Here is a 16,452-nt window from a genome sequence, read left to right as displayed (position 1 = left end):
ATGTATATTATATATTATATATGTGTATATATACATACATACACATATATAATATATAATATATAATATATAATATATAATATATATAATATCCACAGATATAATATTATATATTATATGCACTGTCTCTAGCTTGTATAACCAAAATATATTTAACCTTTGAGTTCATAAGAAATCAGTTTATAATATATAATATACACATATTACATATGTGTATATTATATATTATATATATTATATATATGTGTGTATGTGTATATATATATATATATATATATACACATATATATATACTTGAGACAGGTGTCTATGTAAACAATGTAACCCCTTTAATCCCCTACAAGGTAAAATTAGATTGCCGTATACTCTTTCTCATATCCTAAAATTCATTCATGTGTTCAGTAGACATGACTGGTGCCTAATAATAAGCACCATATTCTTTTCCAGACAGAGGAGATATGAAGATGATGGGTCAAGCTCTCTATTAGAGCTTAGGCTCTATGGGGCAGGAAGTGGAGGAAGCAAAGAGCAAAAGTGTAAATAAATAAAACCTAAAAATCAGATTACTTGACTGGGATTGTGGCTCAGTGGTAAAAGTGTTTGCCTAGCATGTGTGAGGCCTTGGGTTTAATCCTCAGCACCACATAAAAATAAATAAAATAAAGGTATTGTGTCTAACTATAACTAAAAAAAAATAGATTAAAAAATTAGAAATAAAATAGGGTGGTGGGATAGGAGGTGATCATAGTGTGGGGAACAGGAGCACAAAGTCAGATTTTGTCCTCAAGGTGTCAATGAAGAGGAGTTAGGAAGAGGGGATCGTAAAATCCATTGGTTCTGGAGTAGGGAGGAGCTGATGACATTCAAGAGACAGAAAGGAAACTGGTGCGCTTGTGTGTGATGAAACATGAGTGAAAGTCAAAGAAATGGAATCTGTTTTAGCCCTCCTAGATAGAGAATGTAGATGAACAAGGACATCCAGAACCAAACTGTGAGGCACCTTAACACTTAGAAGTCAGGCAAAGAAGAAAGAGATAGTAAATTCGACTGAGAAGTCGTACTTGAGTGCATGGTGTCACAGAATCTCAGAGAAGATTTTATCAAAGGAAGGGAGAACTTGTTTTCAAAGGCTGCAGGAAGGTCACTTGGATTTGGCAAAAGGGAGAACATGGATGAGAGATGTTTCACAGAAGTGAGGGGAATAGAATGGTGTTGGAAAGATAGAGGAGAAAATAGAGACAAAGGAGTGAATGACAAGTACAGTAGATCAGTTTGGAGTCCAGAAGGACCTCAGAAGGACTCCATTCCTCTGCCATAATATCATACTAGGTGGACTACTTTTACTGTGTCTGTATAATTCTTTTTTTTATTATCCCCAAATCAAAAAGGTATTATTTTTGTAAAACCACAAATATATGGAACTATTTTAGAATTCTGCAAACTATATACCATAGGTACTGGCCATAGAGTGAACTAAATACATGATTTAATTAATATTTAATTGAAATTGGTTGGAAACAATCAAAATTCTTGTGATCCTTATCAAGTTTTACTTAAGTGTCATTTTTCAGAAAATTAATCTGTGCATCTCTCATAATAACTTTAAATTTGGTTTTTGAACTGTCCTAAGATGCTGATGTATCCAAAACAAACTCCATACTCAACCAGCAGGAAATATTTATTACACTCCCCTGTTCCACTTTATATACAGCACAGCTGGGTGGTGTGACAGACAAGAGATGCTTGGCTACAGGTTGCTGGGGAACTCTTCCCTGCCCGTTCAAGGGCTCCTTAGATTCCTGTCAGCTGTTTCGTTGATGTGAAGAGCAGAAGAATAGGGACACTTTCTGATCCTAATGTGGATTTCCAACTGCCAGCAACCTCTGGAATCTAGTGGTTCCTGCCTTAATTCTTGACATCCTGACATCCACAATAATGAAGCTAGATTGTTGTGGTAGTAGCACAATGTATTATCTAGAACATTTTAAGCCCTTATTGTGGGGATGAAAATCCCTAACCCTGATTTAGTACTGTATACAGGTGCTACTGAAAGCACTTAACATATGCTAACTCATTTAATCTTCAGAGTTCTATGAAATGGAAATAGTAATTATTCTCACTTGCAAATGGGGAAGCTGAGGCAATGAAAAGTTAAGTTGCTTGCCCAAGTTAGTATATCTAGTGTTTAAGCTGGATTTTGTACCAATTTGTAGTTTGTCGAGTGCCTCACCAGTATAGAACATTAGCTTCAGACTTTAAGTATGTATGCTGAAATCTTTAAAACTTTTGCAAGAATCTACCCCTGTTTCTAATAAATTTAAAGTATCTCATTTCAAAATTGGCTTGATATGTTTAAATTAGCTAACCCAATAATAAAATGAGTTTCTGTCTTATACAGATGACATTTGACTTAAGTCAAAAGGAAACCAGAAAAATTTTTACATTATTGGTAATATTATGATAATCTTATCAGAAATGATTCACACAGAATGTTTAAGCTACTTGATTAAATCAATCTATAATCAATATTCTGAGAATCAGACATTTCTTTTAAATTCCCTTTATTTTCCTAAATAAATCAAATATGCTACAAATTCCATCACAGGTTTGCCAGGAAGTTCAATATCATACACTTTTTTATTGTCTCACCTTTGGAAGTTTCAGAAACTCTGGGACATTGTAGCTCAGGGGAAAAATAAGTTCTGCTGATCCTCATTATATCAGGGTTGCCACTCCAGCACTTTATTCTCTGAGCCATAAAATCCATTAAAAGAAACACTGTTTTGGATGGGTGCAGTGGTGCATATTTCATAATCCCATCAACCTGGGAGGGCGGCTGAGGCAAGAGGATCTCAAATTCAAGGCCAGCCTCAGTGATTTAGCAAGATACTATTCAAATTAAAAAGAATTGGTGATGTAGATCAGTGGTAAAGCATCCCTGGGTTTAGTCCTCAGTATAGAGGAAGAAGGGGAAACGGAGAAATGTTTTATCAGGCTCATACCTATAAACACAGTTGCTCTGGAGGCTGATAGCAAGAGAATCCCAAGTTCAAAGTCAACCTGGGCAAATAAGCGAAACACCATCTCAAAAGAAATAATAAAAAGGGTTGGAGTTGTAGCTCAGTGGTAGAACACTCCTGGGTTCAATGCTTAGTACCAAAACACTACAAAACAAAATAAAAGTCCAAGGAGCACAGTTTCATTAATGTCCACTTCTCTAACAGTCCCATTCCTGTATAGGGTAGTGAAATGCAAATGGTACCTCCTAGCCTTTGAATGCCTGTCTTCCTATAGTTCTAGCACCCATTGGTTCTGGACATGATCTTTCTTTTCCTTTCAAAGCATTAGCTTTCTTACTTTCGAGTCTTGAGAAGTTTGCACCCACCTCCTTTCAAAAACTCTTATCTTAAATAAAGGACTTGGTTGGGAAAAGGGAATAAGTCTTCAAACAGTACCTATAAGAACATAAAAAAGCTGTTAATGTCTCCTGAAGCATAGTCTAAAACATAGAAACCTCTAAGTCCTTTAATAACCTGTCCAATCTTTCCTGTCTTCTGTAGCAGCAAACCCAAGACAGAAATAATAGCTCCATAAATTATTCTGCCACTGATCAAGTTCAATATTTAAGTCATTTCTTATTCTGTTGGATTCTGTGAGATACATTCTAAATTAAACCATGAAGAGAAAGTGGTTCCTTTTGCCTTTAAAAAACATGTGCTAGTTTTAGTGTCACCCTTGATACCATGTGTTCCTGAGCAGAACTTTTCTTTCTTTCTTTCTTTCTTTCTTTCTTTCTTTCTTTCTTTCTTTCTTTCTTTCTTTCTTTCTTTCTTTCTTTCTTTCTTTCTTTCCTTCCTTCCTTCCTTCCTTCTTTCCTTCCTTCCTTTCTTTCTTTCTTTCTTTCTTTCTTTCTTTCTTTCTTTCTTTCTTTCTTTCTTTCGATGGGTGGTGCTCAACTTACTAATGCAAATGTGATACCTACTTCTTGGAATTTGTGCATGTAATCAAGAAATAATATTAAACCAAAAAAGTCCCCTGTCCTGAAAAGAACATGTCTTCTTTTATTTTTAATATTTCATATATTTAAGTACAATTTAACAAATGTATAAATATCAGAAAGGTGTATGACCACTCTAAATAATAGATACTAATTCTCATCATAAGTATAATAGATAATTTGGATAGAATTTTTTCAGGTAAAAATTTCCCCTTATTTATTTATCCAATACATAACCACTAAAGTATGTTCAGTCAGAGAGTTTTAGGCATGTTAAGTAAAAAAGTGTTTCATCCCAGATAATAAAAAGTTTGCATGACTGCAAGGGAAGACAAGGTATCTAACCAATTGACTCTATTATATGTAAGTACCTCAAGAATGCAGAGTCAGATGCTACATAATTTTGGGAGAGAAACATGATTGCTAATCAACAATACTAAGAACCCATCCATGGAAGATCTGGCTTTTAAACTAAGCTTTCAATAATCTTTGGCATATACATAGATCTACAGCGTGACATATCTAGCAGGAGGGGGTTACAAATGTTTGTAAGAGTAGGTAAGTATTGAAGTTTCATTATACTCAGTAGTTGGGGATGAGGCTGGTGGGTAAAATGATCCCATGGTGCAGAAGCAAAGGATGTATGTCTAAACCTTCATTCAGCATAGCATCCTGTGCCTTTAGTCAACAGTTTATTTATTGGTGGACTAATTAATATTTTTTTTCCTTTTGTAGGTTTCTTTGGTCAGTTTGGTAGCCACTGCTCTTGGCTACTCAGAACTTGGTGCCATCAAATCCCTCCGGACACTCAGAGCTTTAAGACCTCTAAGAGCTTTATCTCGATTTGAAGGAATGAGGGTAAGACTAGAAGCTCTTTAAGATTCATATCAAAATTACATGTAGTCAGTCATTTAGATTCAGAGGACTACCATCCTCTTCTGATATTTACATCAGAGAATTACAAAACTTGACAGCATGAATCTTAGTGACCACAAAGTGTAACCTCTTGAAATTGAAGTTTAGTTTAGGCCTTTCAAAATTGTGATAGAATCCAGGTTTGGGATCACAGTTCAAGGATGTCATTTCCACAACATCCAAAAAGTTCGTGCTGCCAGTTATTTCTTTTCATTGCCTACACACTTTAAAATGACTGCTGACTGTTGACATTCATCCTATGAGGGTTTTTTTGTTTGTTTTTTGTTTTTTTAACCCTTCATAATATTTAAATTTGCTTCTTCAACAAGTACTGGTAAGGTTTTCTCTTCTTATGGAGATAGCCTGTATTTTCCCTTGAATGAATACTCCTCACTCTCCCTCCAAAGCCCTCTGTCTCTTGAGATTGCCTCCATTCTCCCTTGAATATATATCTACTTTCCTAAATAAGCTTCTGTCTGGGCCTTTGGGGGGGTGGGGAAAAGGTACTGGTAAGGAATTAAAGGCAGAATGGTTTTTGTGTACTTTAACTCTTGAATCAACATTAGTAATAAAAATTGATGCTGGGCATGGTGGTGCATGTCTGTAATTCCAGTGACTCGGAAGGCAGAGACAGAAGGATGACAAGGTCAAGGTCAGTCTCAGCAGTTTAGCAAGGCCTTTAGCAATTTAGTGAGACCCTGTCTCAAAAAAATAAACAAATAATTTTTTAAAGGAATTGAGGATGTTGTTCCGAGGTCAAGCACCCTTAGGTTCAATTGCCAAAACCCCCCAAAATTGTTATACATCCAAGAAAACAACATAAACAGTAGGCTCCAACAAAATCTGTATATTCTGAGCACCAAAATAAGTTGTTAAGCTAATTTGCTAAGTATTTCAAACAACCCCAGGCTTTGTTTTATAGATCTCACTTTTAAGTAACATTTTCAAGGAGGTTCACTTTTTCCATAGCACTTTCATTTTCCTTTCAGTTCTCTTCCTTAGTACTTTAGATATCATGCATCTAAACATGACGTACACGCTTACCACACCCCACTCAGTACTCTTTGGCACAAAGGCCAGCTTTGTTTAATCTGGTTTGCAAATGCACACAGATATTAAATTTCTTCAAGGCCACAAGACTTTTATGTTAGGAGGTGGTTTATTTGGGGCAATAAAAATGCTTCAGCTTGACTACAAAATTTATTCATCCTAGAGAATGAAACCACTCTGCAGAATCTCCAAAAGCATTGCAAGCAAAAAATACTTGGTTTTTAATTTTATTTCATTGCTACTGTTCACAAATTCATAAATTATCATACAATTTCCCATTTATCAAACAAACGTGTACTATTACTGATAAGAAAGACTTAGGCCCTCTTCTGTTTTCATATCAATAGTTCATTTCAGAAGGGAGGTGGCAATTGAAAAAATTGAAAACAAATAAATATGCTGCAATATAAAAATCATTTCATTAACATTTTAATTCACTTATATGGAAGAATTACCATTCCAATATTCAAATAAACGTATCATAGTCTTTTTTTAAGATAGTAGAATTTGTAGAGGCATGCAGGTTATTTTACACAAATTTTAGTAAGAAACGTAACATAGTATGCATAGTATATATGGCTTAATTTCAGAGAGAAATTAAATTCAATTAGTACAGGAAATTTTTACAATTTTACATTTCAGAGTTTTATGTCAGTTTTAAATTCTTTGATATTTATGTCTAAAATGTCTATAGTATTTTTAATCAAATAATAGCTTCATTCAACATAAATGCTAAACAAAATAGTCCAATTTGAACTAGATTAAATTAGATAAGAAAAGTTACTTTTGAGTGCTCTAGAGATTTCAAAATATATCTTAACCTCTTCAGAATTTAACGAGGTGAAAGGTAATTGAATTTCCCTTTCATAAAATCAGTCAGCTTGGTCTGATGAAAAAGTTTGTGCCCTGAAGTGACCATTTAGAAGACCGTGGAAGACTAATGGGGACATGTGTGCAATACGTTTGTGTCTACAGATATCTCACCTCCTTTCCTAATTTGATATGTTTTTTAAATGGAGATTTGCCAATAGGAAATAAAAGGACCTTGTAAATTCCTAACTTTATTCTTCATAGTCATTAAATGTTACTGATACGAGGATAAAGATTTAAGACATGTTTATTTGTAAAGGGTTTGTTTGCTCATTTTTGTCCAAATCATTATTCAGTATTTAATATTCTGGATAATTAAAAATGTATTGCTAAAAGATGATTATTTCTTCTATTGACATTTGATGCACCTTTTCCTCCTTTTTCGCTACCACACATTTTCTGACTCCATCTTACTGTATCGGATTTTTGTTTGTTTCTTTTCATATTTTGGTACAGTTTGCTTCCCTTAAATTCTTAGCCCTTTAGTTGTGTCACTGTTTTAAACCTAAAGTAATAATTCACCTAAGTTGTTACTTAACTCCTTTCAAAATATCCTATAATACTAAATACATAAACGAAAGGAACGTTTCCACTTTGAACATTTGTAAATGGTCTTCTTGTTTCCCTTTCTAGGTGGTGGTGAATGCTCTGGTGGGAGCCATTCCCTCAATCATGAATGTGCTGCTGGTCTGTCTCATCTTCTGGCTGATCTTTAGCATCATGGGTGTGAATCTGTTTGCTGGCAAGTTCTACCACTGTGTTAACATGACAACAGGCAACATGTTTGAAGTTAGTGAAGTCAACAATTTGAGTGATTGTCAAGCTCTTGGCAAGCAAGCTAGGTGGAAAAACGTGAAAGTAAACTTTGACAATGTTGGCGCTGGCTATCTTGCCTTGCTTCAGGTGGTAAGTGATATACCGTATGAGTTTTGACTACATTTTCAACATGTTTCAAGTAAGATCATCTCTCTAACGTTCTTCATTTGAGTGATCAATATTTGACAGTGGAAAGTAGATGATAACACGTATAATATTAAGTTGACTCTAAAGATGTTGCTGTTGTTTATTATATTCCTAGTCTGCAACCTTTAGAATGTTTGAGCATAATTTCATATTTCTTCTTCCTTTTTTTTTGCTATTGAGCACTACTTTCATTTTTAGTTTTTTTAGCAATCATTGTCAAAAGAGAAATTTAGTATTAAAATGATAATCTATAAATTGTAGTAGTGATAATTTAAATATACAAATTATTAACCAGATAATTTATTGTAGCAATGTCTAAATAAATGTGATTGTGTCGTGTGAGGAAATATAAATGTTATGGGATGGATTTCAAAATAGTGTACTGTTTAATTTTCTTTTACTTAGATGGTAGTATATTATCTAACCAATGATTAGTAAAACTTGAGTTTTGTTTAAACCATGGGTTTGAATCATAAAGCTTACTCTTTGGTAAGAAAAGGATGTGAGACTGAGATGAAATTTTCATCCATCTAGCTAAATTCTAGTCTCTAGCTAAATTTTATTACAGAAAAAAATTAGAACATCTTCTAAGAGAAATAAAGAAAACAAGTTCAAAGCTCAAAGCTCTAAATACCAATCTTTTTCCATTTAATTTTTTTATTCCATTCACTCCAATCTCTTCATAGAAAAATTCATATCATGCCAAAATTTATTTGCAACAATATTTTCAGATCTTCATCTGGTATGATGCCATAGTCTTGGATGAGGTTTTTATGTGAAATTCAAATATATTTTGTTTACAGGCCACGTTTAAAGGCTGGATGGACATTATGTATGCAGCTGTTGATTCACGAGATGTAAGTGTTACTCAAATACTATTTGTTAATAGCTGCTAGATGTTCCATAGTGACTATTGTTGATAATTCAATTGAGAGACCCAAAATTGTATGTTATATAAAATTAGAATATTTATTATTATATGTGGAAATGGACTCTTAAAGCCAGTATACTATGATGGTTGATTGGATGATAATTTGGTTAATCTATGTCTAATATATAATACATATCTGTAATAAAAGGATATCTAACTGCATGGATTATGAGACATCAGATCAGTCCTGTAAGAGAGACTCCTCTACTCAGCAGTGATCGTCTCTCCCTGTCCCTGGAGAGTATATGATAAACCAGCCTGTGAAGCAACTTCCAAGAATATTATGATACAGAAAAGCAAGCAAGTTTCAGGAAAATGCAATTTCGAAAATAGAAATAAAAACAACTCCTCAGAACATAACTGTTCATGCTGTATTTCCCTCTTAGAAGTCAATGTTCTATTAAAGGTATATTTGAAAGAAGCAGCATTTCCAAAACCACACTGAAAAGATTGCCAAACATTATGATAAGACCAATAACAGGCTCAAAATGTTTGCCCTATTTATATCATTGTTATTTATGCTAAAAAAATATGTTACATAAAGATATGTTACATTGTGTAAGACACAGTGGGGAAAAAGATTCAAGAAAACTGTAAAATTGGAAAATTTTCATGCTAATTTGAAAAAAAAGAATTGTTTTTCTAAAATAGTATCTTAAGATAAGGTAAAAGTAGCTCTATATTCAGTAAAAACCCTCACTACATTATTAATCTACTTTAATCATTCAATATTTTAATATTTTCAATATTATTTAGGTTAAACTTCAACCTGTATATGAAGAAAATCTTTATATGTATTTATACTTTGTCATATTCATCATCTTTGGATCTTTCTTCACTCTGAATCTATTCATTGGTGTCATCATAGATAACTTCAACCAGCAGAAAAAGAAGATAAGTATTTCCCAGCTTTTGCCGTTCTGAGTTTCTGTCTGTTCTATCACCAAGTAACCAGGATACCCACAGCCATGACTGCCTCAGATGACTGTGTTGTATTACTTTCAGTATACTGCATGGTCAGCTAAGCTACTGCCCCAATCAGTGGCTCCCCTCCATTTCAGAGCTGCTGTGGTGTCTTTCTTACCCAAAAGCGTGACCACTGATGCAGAACATCCTTGGATCTCCCATTTGTCTTGTGGAGGCTTTTAGGAATTGCCTCCACCCATTTTTCTGGCCTCATCTTCTCCCACATCTCGTTCTCTGTAGCTACTACTCTGCTACCCAGTCACTCCCCACCTACCAGCTAATGCCACAAGAAGTTGCTACACAGCTGATTTTCTTTTTTCTTTTTTTAGAAAGAGTGAGAGAGAGAATTTTAATATTTATTTTTTAGTATTTGGCGGACACAACATCTTTGTTGGTATGTGGTGCAGAGGATCGAACCCAGGCCGCACGCATGCCAGGCGAGCGCGCTACCACTTGAGCCACATCCCCAGCCCCACACACAGCTGATTTTCACTGACCTTTTCTGAGCAAGCCATGCCCTTGTATCTCCATGACTTTACCTGTGATATTTTCTCTTCCTGGGGTGTTTTGTACAGCAAACTCTTACTCATCCTTTAAGGCCTAGTTTAGGGCACCCTTCTATGTAAAGCCTGTCTCAGAATTTATTATTGACTCTGCGGAACAATTTTTTCCCCAAATCACTATGCAGTTTTCCTCTATGTTTTCAGTTTCCTTCCCTGGTCAAATACAAGACACTGTGTCTTTTTTTTTTTTTTTTTTAAGTACCAAGAATTGACCAAGGAGTGCTTAACCACTAAGTCACATTCCCAACTGGTTTTTGTATTTCAGTTTGAGACAGGGTCTCATTAAGTTGCTCAAGATCTCACTAATTTGCTGAGGCTGGCTTTGAACTTGTTATTCTCCTGCCTCAGCCTCCCCCAGATAATGTGATGACAGGCATGTTCCATGAATGCCCTCACTGTGTCTTGTATATCTATGGAATACTAATAGCCAGTACACAGCTCAGCACACAAAAAGAGTTCAAAACAAATTGTTGAATACGGCAGCGAACCTGTCAGTAGTGAAATGGACTAATAAAACATACTTTGTTTCATGAAGATATATTTCAGATCCTTAAGCCTCCTTCTAAACAACATAATCAGTTAGGTCCCTGTGCTAATCAGAATTTTGTTTGCTTATGGGTTTTGCATAATATTAAAGTATTCCAAATTTATCATAAATATGAGAAGCAGAAAGATTCTAGATGTAGTAGAATAATATCTTTTTTAAACTGAGAAAAAATTAAAGGAAGACTTGGAAATATTTTCGTAAAGGTGCTGTTGTAACACATGTTGGGATTGTAACCAGTTTTGTACTATGTCTTTACTTTGGAGGTCAAGATATCTTTATGACAGAGGAACAGAAAAAATATTACAATGCAATGAAGAAACTTGGATCCAAGAAACCTCAGAAACCCATTCCTCGGCCTTCAGTGAGAATTATTCATAATCTTTGCGATTTCAAAGTTTCCATATAATCTAATTGAGTAGTGCTCAGAATCAGAACTTTTGGGTGATGTCACCAATGTATAGACCTAATTATGAAGTTTATATTGTGTGCAAACTTCAACTGCTATACTCAATAACAACTTCCAAGTTCTTAAAGTGAGATAATATTCTTTACCTTTTACAAATTGAAAATCTCCAGATCAGGGTTCCCACTAATTGATTTCAAAGCAAGGTTCATCCTTCTGCTGCCACCAACCCATCTGGCTTGCTGTTCATCTGATCTTAAGTGGTACTCTCACATCCTCTTAAGTAGGTGGAGATTTCCAGCTGCCAAGGCCTCCTTCCTCTATGCTCTTGGTTCTTGCATTCTTAAGACTAGAATATATTCCTACCCTATTTAGAATGGAAGAATGCCATCCAAGTTGTTTGTTGTTTCACTACATACACCAAAAAAGAAAAAAGCTTATTCATAATGCATATGCTAGAGCTTCATGATAATGGAATGTCATAATGATAAGTTATGTTGGCAGAACTGTATTCTAACTCATCTATCCTCTAAGATTGGTAACAAATAAGGAAACTGAGGCTCAAAGAAGATAATTATTGTATCCCAGGTCACAAAATGTGATTTCCAGAATTGGGACTTTGCAAGATCTCATGAATCCTATAAGTGATTTTGCTTTATAATACTTTTTAATAGTAATTGGATAATGTATGCATGTACAAGTATGTAAAAACAAATCCTATTAGTATATATAAATATAATGCACCAATAAAAATGTCAGAAAAAAGAGTCATTGGAGCTCAGAGGTGTTAAGTAGGAGACAAAGGGACGTAGAATACTGTACACAGAAGGGAGTGAACCTACTTTACTGAAACTCATTTAAATTTCGAAGCAAGTCAGTTCATGACCTTTGTTTTTTAGTAAGCCATATAATTTTATGTTTTTATTCAACATCATAAAAAACTTCTTTAAGTAGTAAAGTTGTATTTAACTACAATGTTAAAATAGGACTATTCCAAAGGATGTACTTCCTAAAATGACTGTAAATTAGACAAAAACAAAATTTTTTGTCATGTAGGTTTACTGAGGCACAGGCAAAAACAAAGACAGATGAAAAGAAAAAGAAATGAATTAACAAACACATAGAAACACGAAATGGGAAAAAGAAGAATAGTATGGAAAAGTGACTGACTTATTTTGAAGAAGTAAAAAAGGTTTCACTGAAAATCCCTAAAATGTTGATAAATGACCTAGGGTGTCTATCTATATAAAAATCTGTCGATATTAACCTAATTTCTAAGTTCTTATTACTAGTTGCCATTTTTTTTTATAAAAATCATCATAATTATTAGACTCAAGCAAAGTCTATACATACTGCCAGCCAATTGCCACTCTTTTATGTCTAGTCATCTTTTTCTCTCCATGTGTTCTAAATGTAGAAATAAACCAAATGTGGGGGTCATGTGGTAGATAGATCAATATTAATAAGAAGAACAATGGAGCACAAAGTGTTTAGGGTAATGTGAGTAGATACACATCTCATAACCATATGTGGAAAGAGTTTTCTCTATAATTTTAATGGATCATTATTTATAAAATACATACATTAACCTCCTCTCCCTTCTCTCTTTCTAGAACAAATTCCAGGGAATGGTGTTTGATTTTGTAACCAGACAGGTCTTTGATATCAGCATCATGATCCTCATCTGCCTCAACATGGTCACCATGATGGTAGAAACTGATGACCAGAGCAAATACATGACTCTAGTTCTGTCCCGAATCAACCTCGTGTTCATTGTCCTGTTCACTGGGGAGTTTGTGCTGAAGCTCATCTCCCTCAGATACTACTACTTCACCATAGGCTGGAACATCTTTGATTTTGTAGTAGTGATTCTCTCCATTGTCGGTAAGAACATTTTAATTACAGAGGTACAGTTACAGTGAAACAGTTCCCCCAAGTCCTAGCAGCTGCTTAACAGGGAAATTAGGTGTGAGAAAAATTGATTATGTAGATCTCAAGTTCAGTGCTAACGAATCTGAATGAAAACTCTGAAATCTGGGTGTATGGACAAAGCTGATAGTTAGAATCATGTTAGAAATACTGAATAGGGGATGGGTGGGGAGGGTAGGAAACAAAAGTCATCATATTCACATAGTCTTAAACAAAAATCACAGACTGAGGGAAGAGTCTCTGAAAAGTCATCAAAATAGAATAGAGTTATACCATAAAAAGCTGAAGAAATGACCAGCACTGCTCAGAGGAGTTAACAGTTTTCCAAAAGAATGAGTGATGACATCTGAGACTTCTCTTGAAAGAAGGATTGAGTTTTAACAAGAGAAAAGAGAAGATATGGTATCATAGAACAATAAATTTAGAAAATTTGTATCAAATAGTGTTCATTTTCCTCTCACTAAAGAATGTCATTAAAAAATAGAAAACAGATGTATTTAGAATTTCATAAGTAGTCTTTGAAATTTCCACAGTTGATTTGTGGGGATAAGCATTCATAGAAATTTGGGATATATGATCTTAAATTGCCATGATAATATCTGAGATTATCTTAAAATTTTCAAAAGTCTATATTGGTTTGTGATATTCTACAATCATTGTACTATTTAATTGCTAAAATCCAAGAGTATACAATTATTTAGTAAAGGTTTACATTCTGTTGTTTTCGCAGACTACACAGAGATAAGACAACCATATAAGCACAATATATTCACTATTTAGCTCTATTCTGTATTTTTACACAGGAATGTTTCTTGCTGAGCTGATAGAAAAATATTTTGTGTCCCCAACCTTGTTCCGAGTGATCCGTCTTGCCAGGATTGGCCGAATCCTACGCCTGATCAAAGGGGCTAAGGGAATCCGCACACTGCTCTTTGCTTTGATGATGTCCCTTCCTGCCTTGTTTAACATCGGCCTCCTGCTCTTCCTGGTCATGTTCATCTATGCCATCTTTGGAATGTCTAACTTTGCCTATGTTAAGAAGGAAGCTGGAATCGATGACATGTTCAACTTTGAGACCTTTGGCAACAGCATGATCTGCCTGTTCCAAATCACCACCTCTGCTGGCTGGGATGGATTGCTGGCACCTATTCTCAATAGTGCCCCACCTGACTGTGACCCTGACGCAATTCACCCTGGAAGCTCAGTTAAGGGAGACTGTGGGAACCCCTCTGTTGGGATTTTCTTTTTTGTCAGTTACATCATCATATCCTTTCTGGTTGTGGTGAACATGTACATCGCTGTCATCCTGGAGAACTTCAGTGTTGCTACTGAAGAAAGTGCAGAGCCCCTGAGTGAAGATGACTTTGAGATGTTCTATGAGGTTTGGGAGAAGTTTGATCCTGATGCAACCCAGTTCATAGAGTTCGCCAAGCTCTCTGATTTTGCAGCTGCCTTGGATCCTCCTCTTCTCATAGCAAAACCAAACAAAGTCCAGCTCATTGCTATGGACCTGCCGATGGTCAGTGGAGACCGGATCCATTGCCTCGACATTTTATTTGCTTTTACAAAGCGTGTTTTGGGTGAGAGTGGAGAGATGGATGCCCTTCGAATACAGATGGAAGATAGGTTCATGGCATCGAACCCCTCCAAAGTCTCTTACGAGCCTATCACTACCACTTTGAAGCGCAAGCAAGAGGAGGTGTCGGCTGCTATCATTCAGCGTAATTTCAGATGCTATCTTTTAAAGCAAAGGTTAAAAAACATATCAAGTACATATAACAAAGAAACAATCAAAGGGAGGATTGACTTACCTATAAAAGAAGGCATGATTATTGACAAATTAAATGGGAATTCCACCCCAGAGAAAACAGATGGAAGTTCCTCTACCACTTCCCCTCCTTCCTATGATAGCGTTACAAAACCAGACAAAGAAAAGTTTGAGAAAGACAAGCCAGAAAAAGAAAGCAAAGGGAAAGAGGTCAGAGAAAATCAAAAGTAAAAAAGAAACAAAGCATTATCTTTGTAATCAATTGTTTACAGCCTATGAAGGTATAGTGTGTGTGTCAACTGGACTCCAGAGGAGGTCCTTGCCAAACTGACTGTTGTAACAAATACTCATGGTCAGTGCCTATACACGACAGTGACCTCTCTGTCACTGCAACTCTGTGAGACAGGGTATCCACATTGACAAGAGGTTGCTGCTTCATTACCAGCTGACACTGCTGAGGAGGACTCAATGGCTACCTAGACCACAGGGAAAGCTGTGCAAAGTGATCGTTGTGACTACACCAAACACCTTTAGTACAGTACTCGCATCTGCTCTATTTTTAACTTCCATATCTGCCATATTTTTACAAAATTTGTTCTAGTGGATTTCCCTGGTCCTTGATTCATAGTTTATTCATAATATTATGTCACTATTTTTGTAAATGAGGTTTATGTTGAGGGAAAATTATATAAGAGCTCTGTGTTCCTACTCCATAAGTCTTTTAAATAATCAGACAAAAATATTTTGCCTGAGCTGGGCGTGGTGGCACATGCCTGTATTCCCAGTGACTGGGGGAGGCTGAAGCAGGAGGATCACAAGTTCAAGACTAACCTCAGCATGTAGCGAGGTTCTAGGCAACTTAGTGAAACCCTGTCTCAAAATAAAAAAATAAAAAGGGCTGGGGATATGGCTTGGTGATTAAGTGTCCCTTGGTTAAATCCCCAGTAACAAAAAAATAATAATAATTTTTTTTTGCCTGATGAAATCCTTTCTCAAAACCAGAAAAAGAAATTCTGATGTTCACAGTTTCAAGTACTTCCATTTTTCTAGATGCTTTAATTTAAAAAGTGTTTTAGTCTGTTATGTTTGTTTACATCTGAACAGTTATGTGCCTGTAAAGTGTCCTCTAATATTTAAAGGATTATTTTTATGCAAAGTATTCTGTTTCAGCAAGTGCAAATTTTATTCTAAGTTCCAGAGATCTATATTTAATTTTGGTTAAATGCTTTCCAAAAAAAGTAATCTAATAAATCTGTTCTAGAAAAGTATATCTAAAGTATGACTTTAGAGTAGTTCCACTTCCTGCTGCAGTATTGCTTTGCTATCTTCTGCTCTGGGCAAAGCTGAAGGTTTATGTCAATTAATACCCTCTTTTATGTAAATAGTTATTTTATCCTGTGGTGCATGTTTGGGCAAATATATACACATATATAGCCCAATAAACAACTTATATTAAATTAAATATGTACCACAGTTTATGTGTCTTTTGCGAGCTTCCAACAGGGATGTAACCTGTTCACTCATTACACATAAATAGTTTGAAGGCTATC

General features: G+C 35.2%; 1 protein-coding gene across 19 annotated transcripts in view; it reads left to right on the top strand.

Moving 5' to 3' along the window:
- LOC113198412 (sodium channel protein type 3 subunit alpha) overlaps positions 1-15,169 on the top strand; it is a 78,003-nt gene extending 62,834 nt beyond the window's left edge. For 15 of the 19 annotated variants that reach the window (XM_026411130.2, XM_026411128.2, XM_026411122.2 and 12 more), the window contains 7 exons: positions 4,733-4,855; positions 7,466-7,738; positions 8,599-8,652; positions 9,483-9,620; positions 11,059-11,163; positions 12,819-13,089; positions 13,938-15,169. In XM_026411130.2, coding sequence (XP_026266915.2) covers positions 4,733-4,855; positions 7,466-7,738; positions 8,599-8,652; positions 9,483-9,620; positions 11,059-11,163; positions 12,819-13,089; positions 13,938-15,133 — 2,160 coding nt within the window. In that variant the 3' untranslated portion in view covers positions 15,134-15,169. The remainder of the gene's footprint in view (positions 1-4,732; positions 4,856-7,465; positions 7,739-8,598; positions 8,653-9,482; positions 9,621-11,058; positions 11,164-12,818; positions 13,090-13,937) is intronic. The other 4 variants (XM_026411125.2, XM_026411126.2, XM_077798604.1 and 1 more) reach the window with 2 other exon arrangements.
- The last annotated feature ends 1,283 nt before the right edge of the window (positions 15,170-16,452 follow it).

This window comes from Urocitellus parryii, chromosome 1 (assembly GCF_045843805.1).
Source record: "Urocitellus parryii isolate mUroPar1 chromosome 1, mUroPar1.hap1, whole genome shotgun sequence".
In the NCBI taxonomy this organism is placed as follows: Eukaryota; Metazoa; Chordata; class Mammalia; order Rodentia; family Sciuridae; genus Urocitellus; species Urocitellus parryii.
Note: the sequence above shows the minus strand (reverse complement) of the source record. Positions and strands in the feature narration are given on the sequence as shown.